This window comes from Coptis chinensis, chromosome 4, assembly GCF_015680905.1.
Source record: "Coptis chinensis isolate HL-2020 chromosome 4, ASM1568090v1, whole genome shotgun sequence".
NCBI classification, from domain to species: Eukaryota; Viridiplantae; Streptophyta; class Magnoliopsida; order Ranunculales; family Ranunculaceae; genus Coptis; species Coptis chinensis.
Window position 1 is genome coordinate 49,264,207 of NC_141459.1, and position 11,882 is coordinate 49,276,088.

Below are 11,882 nucleotides of genomic sequence, written 5' to 3' on the forward strand. Positions count from 1 at the left end.
AAAAAAGTAGGTTGGACCCATATCACTCATCGAAAAATGCAACTGCTATTATACTGATTGATTTGAAATGAGGATAGATCTTTGATTTATCAAGATATTCACATCCCTAAATTACACGGCATATAAATAAAGATAGCTTTACAATCTCACTACATCCTTTTACTCCTACATTATGCAATATCATTACATCATTTTACTCTTATGATCTCACTACATGTATCATCACTACGTCTTTTTATTCCTCATTACTTCTAGTTTTCACATATAATCATCTGTTTCCATCTCACATAACATAAATTTTTTATATATTGAAGGTTGGATATCCTTTCTTTCTTCTTATAAGGGTGGGCTTCTACCTTCCTCGATCTCCTTTTGTGTTCCTTCCATTCTTAGCTTTATCTACTTTGTGAAAACGGTAGTGTGCAGGCTTGCATAAGTAGTTTTAAACGTCGAAAATGCAATGATCCAAATTGGAATCAAACCTCATAACGTTAGGAAAGAGAAATGAAAAATATATTAAAGGAAATGCAAGAAAGTTTGAGGGAGAAGTTCTTATGTCCTACTTTTTTTTTGGTGAAACTAGAAGTGAGTCCTTGAGTGTAAAGCTATTTTTAGGTTTTTAATCCATGTTCAGATAGACCTCTATAGTGGTATATTAGCCTCTATTGTTGAAGTAGTGCACAACATTGTAAGTGAGATCTGTAAAGTTGGAAAAAACAATGAAATAACATTTTCATGTCAATGAAAGCACACGAAACTGGATAAAGGTCTACATCAAGTCTTAGATGATGTTATATATTGATGGTGCCTTCTCTATTTGATTCGTCTTCCTCTTTAAAAATGGATCAGATCAAGCAACAATTAAAAACCATTTTTGAAATTGTTCTTTTTCTCTTAAAATTTCTATTTTGATTTCTAAAAATTTCTATTTTGATTTCCAATTCGAAATCACTAACCCCTCATATTTTGTCATTTTTAGGGTTAGCTATGGAGCCTTCTTCTTCTTTGATAAGTTTAGTATGCTTTCTTATTGGGGATAGTTATATGAACTCCACTTCTACTTTATAGTGACTCCAAAGTTACTCCACTCCTAAAAGTGGACTTACAAACTAGATAAATTGATGACTATTTTTTTGTGGAGATATACATCACATGATGAAGAACACCCCCACAAAAAATCAACTCGATTGGATATATATGTTTAACTTTGTCAAAATTTGTTATGAAGTTAAAAAAAATTAGGTCGTTGGATAATTTTGTAACATTCTAAACGATTTTTGACAATATTGTACATCTTTGAATGAACTGATCTTTTTGTGAGGATGATCTCGATTGTGTGGAGAATAGGGGTGTCTCTTTTTTCCAAAAACCCATTTTTTCCGAATTCCGATCCGATATTTTTTCGAATTTGGCAATGATATTTGTGTTTCGATATTTGAAATTCCGATATCCAATTTTTTCTAAAAAATAATTGGATCGGAATTGGATGTGCTTTCAAAATACGATCCGATCCGATTTTCGATTAATTTCCGACTTTTTAACATATAGCAGTCTATTTCATATAGTTACTAAATTAAAACTACATATAATTTACAAACCAAATAAAAACTCTAGAGAAGTAGAACATTGTCTCTCTTACAACTTCAAGAAATCAATATTGTCATTTTAGTACATGTCTCAATTTATCTCATATTCCTATTTACTGAATTAATGCATTAACATGAATAAAAAAAAATTGCTAAATGAACGTGTTAAAAGGTCTAAGTTGTTTATTGAATTAATACATTTCAAAATGATTGCTAAATGAATGTATTAATTGGATGAAAAAATGGTTATTCTAAAAGAGAATCCGATTATATAATTCGAATTTCCAATTTACTTCCATATTTTGCGGATTTCGAAATTTCCAAAAAATTTCCTATTTTCCAAACTTTCTGAATTCGGAAAAAAAAATTGTCATCCGAAAAATAATTGGATCAGATTTGGAAAGGATATTGCCATCCGAAAAAAATTGGAATTTTTTTCGAAAACCCTTTATCCAATCCGAAGTCACCCCTAGTAAAGAATATCTCCACAAAAAAATCAGCTTTTAATTCATTATATTTAGTGGTGGAATAACTTTAGAGTCACTTTAAGTGGAGTTCATATAACCACCTTTTTTTTTTTTTTTAAAAAAAAATATACTTTTATCAAAATAGTATTTGTTTAATAACAATTCGTGGTGTCAAATGGGCTGGGTCGGGCCCTCAAACAATAAAGCCCTCATGCTTTGAGGGCCGGGCCAGCCCTACCCTAATTTACCTCGAGGGTCGGGTCGGGTCGAGCCAATGCTTAAATCTCAAAGCCTTTACCTGCCCCTCAACCCTCTCGAGAGGGCTTGAAAGGCCGGTCTTGAGGGCCAAATGTGAGGGCTGGATACTATGTTATACATTTGATTTACAAAATAAATTTAGAAACATTAGTTAAAAATAATAAAATCGAATGCACTTCACAATTAAACCTTCAAACTACTAAAAAAACTTGTTAAAGTTGTATTAATCAATTAAGATCAGTTAAATTCATTTCATAAAATATTATAATAAAATTATAAGGTTGACAAACTTAATAGATAAACGTTCTTTTAAGTGATTTTTAGTATATTAATGCTAAAATGAAATATATTGTAAAAACATTTATTAAAATATATGTAATAAATGTTGAGGGCCTAATGAGAGCCAGGCTTAAGGGAGGGCTTAAGTTTCAAAGTTTAGGCCCTTACCCTCCTCTCAAAGGATTGAGGGTCGGGTAGGCCCAGCCCACGAATGTGTGAAGGCCTCATTTTGAAGGTTTTACCGGACCATGGGCCGGGTTGGGGCGGGTGGGCTGAGGGTTTGAGGGCCATTTTGACACCCCTAATAACAATCACCCAGTGTTCTAAAAAATGCTAGGCGGTAGTCGGCCGGTGGGAGAGCGCCTAGCGCCTAGGCCTTTTAGGCAGTGCCTAGACGAGCTAGGCGCTAGGCGGTTTTTTTTCCTAATATATATAGTAATACACACATACTACAAGAAATGAAGAAAATCATTTACCATAACTCAAAAAATAAACACAAACAAAGATACTTATTACAAAAATACGTAATACTTGAGGAATATTGACTTCATATAAAAACATACTCTTTGTTATAGTGGCATATAATTTACATTAGACTTGAGTCTTTTAAACTCATTCAAATCTTAAGCCTACACGGGCCTTTATTTTTCGACATTTAATCATTCAAAAAAAAAAAAAAAACTTGACTGGACCGCCTAGCCAGCCTAGTTGGTCCACCGATTTTTTAAATGACTAGGGCCTAGGCAAGTTGGTTGGGCACCGCCTAGTGCCTAGAGACCGCCTAGGCGGCAGCCTAGACCAATTTTTAGAACAGTGCAATCACCCATTCGCCAGGACTTGAGAGGCAAAGTACGTGCCTTCCAGGCTAGTAAATCCTCTTCAAAGTCTACACAGCCAAAGCCACCAAGCAATTTGGCAGTAGATAATCAAGCAATGTTTCTCCCAATATGTTCTTTCTTCTCGACTTGGTCACCTGTATAACCCATGCAATGTACCTGAAGTAAATCGTTTTACATTTTCTAATATTGTTATGACGATGATTGTTATTATTAATATTATTATTTTCTTCCGATAAACAATCGTTTTACATATGATAGTTCTAGTATCCATCAATTCAGGCTATGCAGCCTATTGTCAAATTGTCTGAGAATTGGTCAGCAATCAACAGACGTAAAGAGTGGTTGTGGCTACACTAATGAACCTGCACTTCGTGTTTTCTCCAGTTTAAAATTTATACAAAAACGTTGTACAATCAAAAGAGAACAGAGAACAGCACAAAAAATTTGCTTTGGAATTTTCATTCAAATATAAAAAATTCGCATATTCTGCTTGTATTGACCTCTTTTTACTCTCTCACTCTCACCCCTTGCCTCATCCTCTTTTCCTTCCTTTTTTCCTCCCTTTCTCCTCTTTTCCCTATTCTCTTTATACCCCCTCCTACTCCCTCCTGACCCTCCACCTGTCCCTCAATCTCTCGGTCCCTCTGTTGCCACGTGTAGGGTTTATCTCTGTTCCCAAGGGTCTCAATCTCTATCTGGTACCACACGTGGATCATGCTTATCTGGCTCCTGGCTCACCCCACCTTAGACTCGTGGCCTCTATTTGTCAACTCATTGCCCCACGTGTTCACTTCTTTCCCTCTATATTCCGGTAGCTGCGACTTGGTTAGGATGCCTCCCACTTCTTGTTATCCCATTATAATGTCCCTTTATCGTTGATCTTACGACAGTCATAATTTGGGTCGCTACAATACCCCCTCTTGAGTTCGCGAACCTCCCGAGTGTTTGCGGAGTCGAGAACCCATCTTTGCCCGCCTTTTTCTTGGCTTCTGTTCCAGGCTCAATTATTACTCTTCCACGTGTCCCACGCGTGCATGGTTTGAATCGCCTCGTTTCTCGCTCCCCCACGTGTCGCGTTTCCTCTAGTTCAACTGTCGACCCCTTGGTTTCTGCTCCACTGCTTTTACCTTTTTACCCCCCTTGCTCTTCAAATCCCGCTCGCTCGCTCTTCTCTCTCTCTCATCTACAGCTCCCTATTCTCCTTGTTTTGCATCAGATGCCATTTTTGACCGCACTCACTCTTCCCTTGCTATCTTCATCTCCTCCTTGCAACCAGCCTGTTTTACCTCTTGGAGTTCTTCTTCCCCTTTCTTTCTCTTTTCAGTGCTTGCTCGGACGCTTGTTCTCGCCCTTGGATCAGTGCATCAGGTTGGTTGTCTTTTCTTTTCTCTCTTACATTTCCTTTCGTGTAACGGTTCATCTTCCTTTACTCTTCCCCTATGTCGGACTCCCAATCAGAGGATCCGACTTCTTCACAATCAGATATGGGAGAGTCCCCTCCTCCGGCAGACTCCACCGTGGCCCCCTCCATTACTGGGCGGCCCTTTAAACTTCCGCCGCCTCCCCCAAGATCCCATCGACCTAACTTAGAAGCGATTAGGGTTGGCTATGGTATACCAGATGACGTCCTCATTGAGCACGTGCCTGATGTGACTCATTTCCCGCATCTAGTTCCCAACAGACCGGGATGTCTAGTGGCCACAGCCGGTCAAATTGTTTCGGGCTTGAGATTCCCGCTGTCTTTATTAGATGTCGAAGTATGCAACAACTTCAACATCCCCCCTTGCCAAGGTATAGGCAATTTCTGGCGTATTATGTATGCCGCAAACCACTACAACCAGAACCGTGAGCCTAAGATAGTCCTCAGCGATATAATTTCCCACTATTATATATGCAAGAGTACCAAGGATGTGAGCGTGGGATACCACTATTTCTGTGTTCGTCCCGGCAAACAATCTTTTGTTCTTCAAATCACCTCTTCAGATAAAACCTGACATTATTACCCCTTGTATGTCTCTGGTAACTTTTTATCCGTAAATATGCCTCCTGCAGTGACTCTTAATCACCTCACCTTTCTGCCCTACGGTGAGTTCCATTACATCTTTCTCTTTCTCATGTTCGTTATGCCGCAGACTGACTCTTTATTTTCTCTTTGCATAGGTTGGAAGACCGACTCTAAATCCAGCTTCTACGCCGGGATCACTTCCACGGTCTTTGAACAAATTCGCAATCTGGGCTCCTCCCAAGCTGAAGTTCTCGGCATAGATCCTTCTCAGGGGACTCCCTTGTTGGCTGATCCCTCTTTACACACCTTGGGCAAATACTCTGCTCCCTTCTATCGCCCACCGCCTCCTAAAGAACGGAAGCCTCGGCCTTTACCTCCTCCCCCATTAGGACTCCGTCCTTCCAAAAGTAAATCCCACAGCCGCGGCTTTACCAGGAAAACCATCAAATCCTAGGCCCAGGTCCATGCTCTCGCAGAGATAGTCAGAAAGGCCACCGCTGACCTTCCCACTCCGTCCTGTAGATACACCCCCTCCCTCCCTTCACTTTATCATTGATTGGGAAGATCAATATATCTCTCCAAATTCCCCAGATTCCTTCTTCCATGGATGTCACCAAAATCAGGTTATATGACAGTGACTCTGATGATGAAGTGACAGAGGTTCCCGCTTCTTAAACTGTCTCGGCTCCGGCTGGCCCCTACGGCTGCGGAGCATTCATCCTGTGAGCCCCCTCTCAAGCGCATCAGACCTTCCACCTCTGCAGGACCTCCAACCGCGGCTCCCCCCACTTCCTAGACCCATCGTCGCGGCAAAGAGACCGCTCAACTACCCCCAGGGTCTGTGGCTCCAGAGATTTTCTGCCCCACCTTCAAGATACGCGGCCGTCATATCAATGTCGAGGATTCTGCTCTGGAGAACCCGACTGTGGCCTCTGCCATGTTCTATGGTTCGTATCTTCCCCGTGATCTAGCCGGTTGGTACCTTTGAACAACACCGCACCTCCCTCTACGCCGGTTGGTAGAAGGTACCCCCGTCTTTCACTGCATATCACTCCCGTCTATCTCTGTTATTTTGATCTCTCCTTCGTTTCTAGGTGAGCTTGGATATGTCATACATGATCCGCGACCTCTTCTCCTCTTTGAGCACCGTAGAGTCTCTCGAGAAGGAGGTTAGCGGTCCCAGCGGATTGAGGGCTACCTGTGCCCGTCTCTAAACTGACCTTGAGGCCGCGAATATGGCCAAACTTCGAGCTGAAGATGAACTAAAAACTGCCAAAGCTGCACATCAAAACTTCATGGATGGAGTAAATGACCGCTTGAGCAAGCATCGGGAAGCCCTTCTCCTCCAGCATATTGAAAGTACCAACGCCCTCCTTCTGCAACACACCCAGGATATGGAGCAGCTACGGATAAGCTTCAAGGCTCAAGCTGACAAATGCCTGGCTAAAAAGCTTAGTGAAGAACATGCCCGTTTGGTCAAAGAAAGTCGACTCCTCCCAGCCAAGCTTCAGTCTCCCCCACCAGAAACTCCTGAGGTTGCGGACCCCGTTGTTGCGGCTACTTCCAACCCGCTATCCAAGGACTCTATTAGTGAGAATACTCTTCCAGAACATGCTGCGAGCTCCCCTGAACAGACAATCCCTGCTGAAGTCCCACCACAGAACTTAGATTAGCCCCACTGTTGGCTATTCCGTTGCTTTGCCAATTGCATTTGAATGTACTCTACCCGTTTTGTAACTGACTTTGACATATGTGTACCCAGTTGTTATTTTCCTGGTGCTTAATTACTTTGTTTGAATTGCTATGCTTCCCCACCTTGTTTTTATCTCTCTTTGTTTTAATTATTGTCTTGACTGAGGTGCCACTACTTTTCTATTTCCATCTCAACTCTCTCAAATTCTCCGTGTCCCCGTTGGAGCCCTTTCTTTTCTTGCCCCCATGTGTGACTCAGGCCTCTCATTCGCGAAGGGCTTGTCCCACTTCGTAGGCTCTAGTAGGCTATGAAGCCCGTTGGGGCAGCTCTTCCTACCCCGGATTTGATTTGGACATTGCGTCCGCGAAGGGCTCATCCCCCGTAGCCTCTCTCTCTTGGAATGATTTCGCCGATATCTGGGGCCCCTCTCTTTGCCCCCAGGTGCGATTTAGGCCTTTCATCTGCTCCGCGGGCTCTAGTAAGCCATGAAGCCTGTTGGGACAGCTCATCCTACCCCAAATTGGATTCGGACCCCTCGTCCGTGATGGGCTTCTTTCCCCCAAGCTGTGTTTAGTTTGATTGTTGAAGTTATGCATAACAAGTGATATTCTCTTCTCAAAAGTGTCATTGTATTATATATTTACAAACAGCTCCAGCTTTTTGCTCTGGATTCCTATTACATTCAAGTGCAGAACTTTTTGAGCATTCTCACATTCCATGGCTTTTCTATTAACTTTCCCTCCACGGTCCGCAGTTTATATGTGCCAGCCCCTCCTACATCGGCCACTGTATAGGGCCCCTCCCAGCTTGGGCCAAGTTTTCCATCGTTCTCCCTCTTAGTAATGGGCATCACTTATCGCAGCACGGAATCTCCTATTCTGAACTGCCGCGGCTTGACTTTCTTGTTGTACTATCTCTGGAGACATCTTTGATACTTCTCTAGCTTAATGCGAGCCGCGTCCCTCCGTTCTTCTGCCAAATTCAAGTCATTGGCCAGTATGCCCCCATTTGAACCCTCTTCTACTGCCTTTGTTCGGGTCGTGGCTACCACCATTTATGAGGGGATCACGACCTCGACGCCGTAAGCCAGGGAGAAGAGAGTTTCTCCGATGAAAGTTCACGGCGTAGTTCTGTAAGCCCCGAGAACATGATTCAGCTCGTCTGCCCATGCCCCCTTCTTATCCTCTAACTTTTTCTTGAGATTGTTCATAATAGTTTTGTTAGAGGACTCCGCCTGCCCGTTGCCTTCGGGATTGTATGGAGCCGAGAACCCCTGTTTCACCTTGTATGCTTGTAAGAACACTTGTACCTTTGATCCCATGAACTGAGTCCCATTGTCCTCAATGATGGTATATGACAATCCAAATCTACATATGATGTTTTCCCACAAGAATTTAATCACTTACGCCTCCTTCACCTATTACAAGGGTACAACCTCTATCCACTTGGTGAAATAATCCGTGGCCGCGAGCATGAACCTCCTCTTGCCATTGGCCATGGGCAGCGGACCCACTATATCCATCGCCCACATCGCGAATGGCCACGGGCTAGATACGATGTGTAGTGGTTTTGCTGGTGCGAAAATCAACTGAGCGAATCTCTAACACTTATCACCTCGCTTAGCATACGCCACCGCGTTTCTCTTCATATGGGGCCAGAAGTAGCCCTGTGTTAGCAGTCGGTGTGCTGTGGTTCTCCCCGCTGAATGGCTTCCGCAATCTCCCCCATGTAACTCTGCTAACACCTCTAAGGCTGACCTCGGTCTGAGGCACTTCAACAAGGGTCCATTGAAATTCTTTTGATATAACTTCCCCTCTAACAGAATGTACCTCTGAGAAGTCTGTTCCAGTCTCCTTTTCTCCTTTTTATCCGTCACCATGTCCCCAGATAGAAAGCTCTTAATAGGACCCATCCAACCATCCTCCTCTTCCTCAGTTTGACATACCTCCGTAGCTTCCTATGTGCTGGGTTTCTCGAACCTTTTTACCTTTATCACCCTTTCCTCGGATCCAGGTATTATCGCGGCCACGTGGGCCAGGGCATCGGCATGTCTGTTCTCACCGTGACCTAAATGCACGAACTTGATCTTCGCAAACCTGGTGGATCTTTCCTGTAACACCTTCAAGTACCTCGCCATCCGCATACAGCGAGCATCAAACCTCCCATTCGCCTGGCACACTACCAGATTTGAGTCCGAGTACACTATTAGCTCTTTGACCCCCACATCCTCAGCCATTCTCAAACTCGCTATCACCGCCTCGTATTCTGATTCATGGTTAGTTCTATCCTGTTGTTATCTGGTGTAACCAATACAACCCCTATCCTACTACATGCAGCCGTAGCAGAACCATCTGCGAACACTCTCCACCCGTTTCTCTTGTCCCAAGGGTCCAAGTAATCCTGCTCAATGTTTCTTTCAGGCTCCATGACCATCTCTTCCCCCCAAGTGGGATCCTCTGTTGGGAACTCCGCTAGAAATTCTGCCACAGCCTGTGCCTTCTCCGCCGTCCTGATTTGATATTGTATCTCGTAAGAACTCAACATCACTGCCCACTTCAGCATTCTCCCAGACTTTTCCGCTTTTAACGCTTGTTTTAAGGGAAAATTTGTTACTACCACTACCGAGTGTGCTTCGAAATAAGGTTTCAACTTCAAGGCAGAAAAAACCAATGCCAAAGCATATTTCTCCACTCTACTATACCGGGTCTCGGCATTTAAAAAGGTTTTACTTTGGAAGTAAACCGACTTCTCTATCTTATTGACGATTCGAACTAGCACTAAGCTAACTGTATATTCCGTGACTCCCAGATACAAGTATAGTTTCTCTCCTTATTCAGGCCGCAACAATAAAGGAGCCTTGCCCAGATAACTCTTCAATTCCTGAAATGCTTTCTCGCACTCCGTGGTCCATAAGAAATCTGGTGTGTTCCTTTGCAACCGGTACATCGGCCTGCACTTGCCCGATAACTTTGAAATGAATCTATTTAATGCCGCGACCCTTCCCCCGAGGTGTTGCACCTCTTTGACGTCCTGCGGCGATGGCATTTCCACCAAGGATCTTATCTGCTCAGGGTTCGCCTCTATTCCCCAATGAGTAACAATGTAACCCAGGAACTTCCCCGTGGTCACGCCATACGTATACTTATCTGGGTTGAGCGTCAAATTGTGCGTCCGTAGTATACAGAACGTCTCCTTCAGACACTCGAAGTGCTCCTCCTCTAACATACTCTTCTCCACCATGTCATCTATGTATATCTTAATCCCCTTTCGGATTTTGCTTTCAAACATTTTCCCTCATAACCAGTTGAAACATAGCCCCAACGTTCTTCAACCTAAACGGCATCCTCGTATAACAATACGTACTGCCTTCTACCACAAAGGTCGTCTTCTCCTGATCTGGTCCATACATCGCGACTTGGTTGTATCCCATCGACGCATCCATGAAAGAAAATATCTTGAACCCTGTGGTTCTATCTACCAATTTGTCCACTTTCGGCATGGGATAGCTGTCTTTAGGGCACTCTGAGTTAACATCTGTAAAATCGACACACATATGGACCTTGCCATTCTTTTTCGGTACCGCGACCACATTTGATAACTAGTCGGTGAACGCCACTTCCCGTATTATCCCAGCTCCCTTCAATCTCGCGACCACCTCGCGGATTCCCTCGGCATATTTGGGCCTAATGCTTCGCATCTTTTGTCTCACAGGCTTAACATCTTCTCTCATGTGTAACTGATGACATGCGAATCTCGAATCTAATCCTGTGACATCCTCGATCGCCCACGCAAATACATCCTTATTTTTAGACAAAAAATGTACTAATTTATTCCTCCACTCCTCAGGCAAATTGGAACCTACTGACATGAACTTTTCCTCCTCTCCTTCCCCTAAATTCACTATTTCTATCTCATCAAGGGTCTTCGGCCCCACCGCCGGCTCAGCCTCCCCCTCCATGGAGACACATTGTAATTGCTATGCTTGCCTCTTCCTAAAGTGCGACGTCTCTCCCTCTGATCCGTGTACTAACCTCTTCACTGTACTCTGATGACTGTTCTTAGCCGTCACCTGATCACCGCGGACCTCATATGTCCCGATTATGGTAGGAAATCGGATAACTTGGTAGTAGGTGGAAGGGACCGCTTTCATCTCATGAATCCACCACCTTCCTAATATGGCGTTGTACTGCAAATCGACATCCACCACCTTGAACCGGGAGTCATGGCGGTCACGTGGGAGGGAGCAGGAGCTCCCCCAGAGGCTCAGTCATGCTTTCATTGAACCCATACAAGTTTGTCTGCGAGGGCCTCAACTGCTTCCTTTCTATCTTCATTTCCTCCATTGTCCCTCTGAACCACAAATCCACAGCGCTGCCGCAGTCAATTAGTACCCTTTTCACCACGTAATTACCCATCGCCCCCGTGATTACCAACTTATCTTCATGCGGGGAGTCCACTGCCTGGAGGTCTGCATCGTTGAACACTATGTTACCCCTTCCACTTGCAGACCATGGTGTCGACCGTGAATGACATGACGCCTTGTGGACCTGCTGTATGCTTGTAGTTCGTCTTATCTTATCTCGGTGGGCGTTGTGACTCAGAATCTCTCCACTGAAAATCACGTTAATCGTTCCCAATATCCTCCCTTGATTTGGTGCTTGTTCTGTTTTCTCCTCCTCCATTGTAAATTCCTTCAACAACCCCTTCCCTATCATCTTTTGAATTAACCACCTCAGCGCGTAACAGTCATCTATC

The 11,882-nt window shown here is 43.6% G+C and overlaps 2 protein-coding genes across 2 annotated transcripts; both read right to left on the reverse strand.

Annotated features, from left to right (window-relative positions):
- Positions 1 to 8,244: 8,244 nt before the first annotated feature.
- On the reverse strand, positions 8,245 to 9,363 carry LOC147503820 (uncharacterized). Its single transcript, XM_086604968.1, has 2 exons — positions 9,224 to 9,363; positions 8,245 to 8,494 (listed from the first exon to the last, which is right to left on the reverse strand). Exons 1-2 carry the CDS (start codon positions 9,361 to 9,363, stop codon positions 8,245 to 8,247), a joined length of 390 nt encoding a protein of 129 aa, XP_086461094.1.
- A 1,993-nt stretch (positions 9,364 to 11,356) lies between these two features.
- On the reverse strand, positions 11,357 to 11,809 carry LOC147503821 (uncharacterized). Its single transcript, XM_086604969.1, has one exon. The coding sequence runs from the start codon at positions 11,807 to 11,809 to the stop codon at positions 11,357 to 11,359; it is 453 nt and encodes a 150-aa protein (XP_086461095.1).
- Between the last annotated feature and the right edge of the window lie 73 nt (positions 11,810 to 11,882).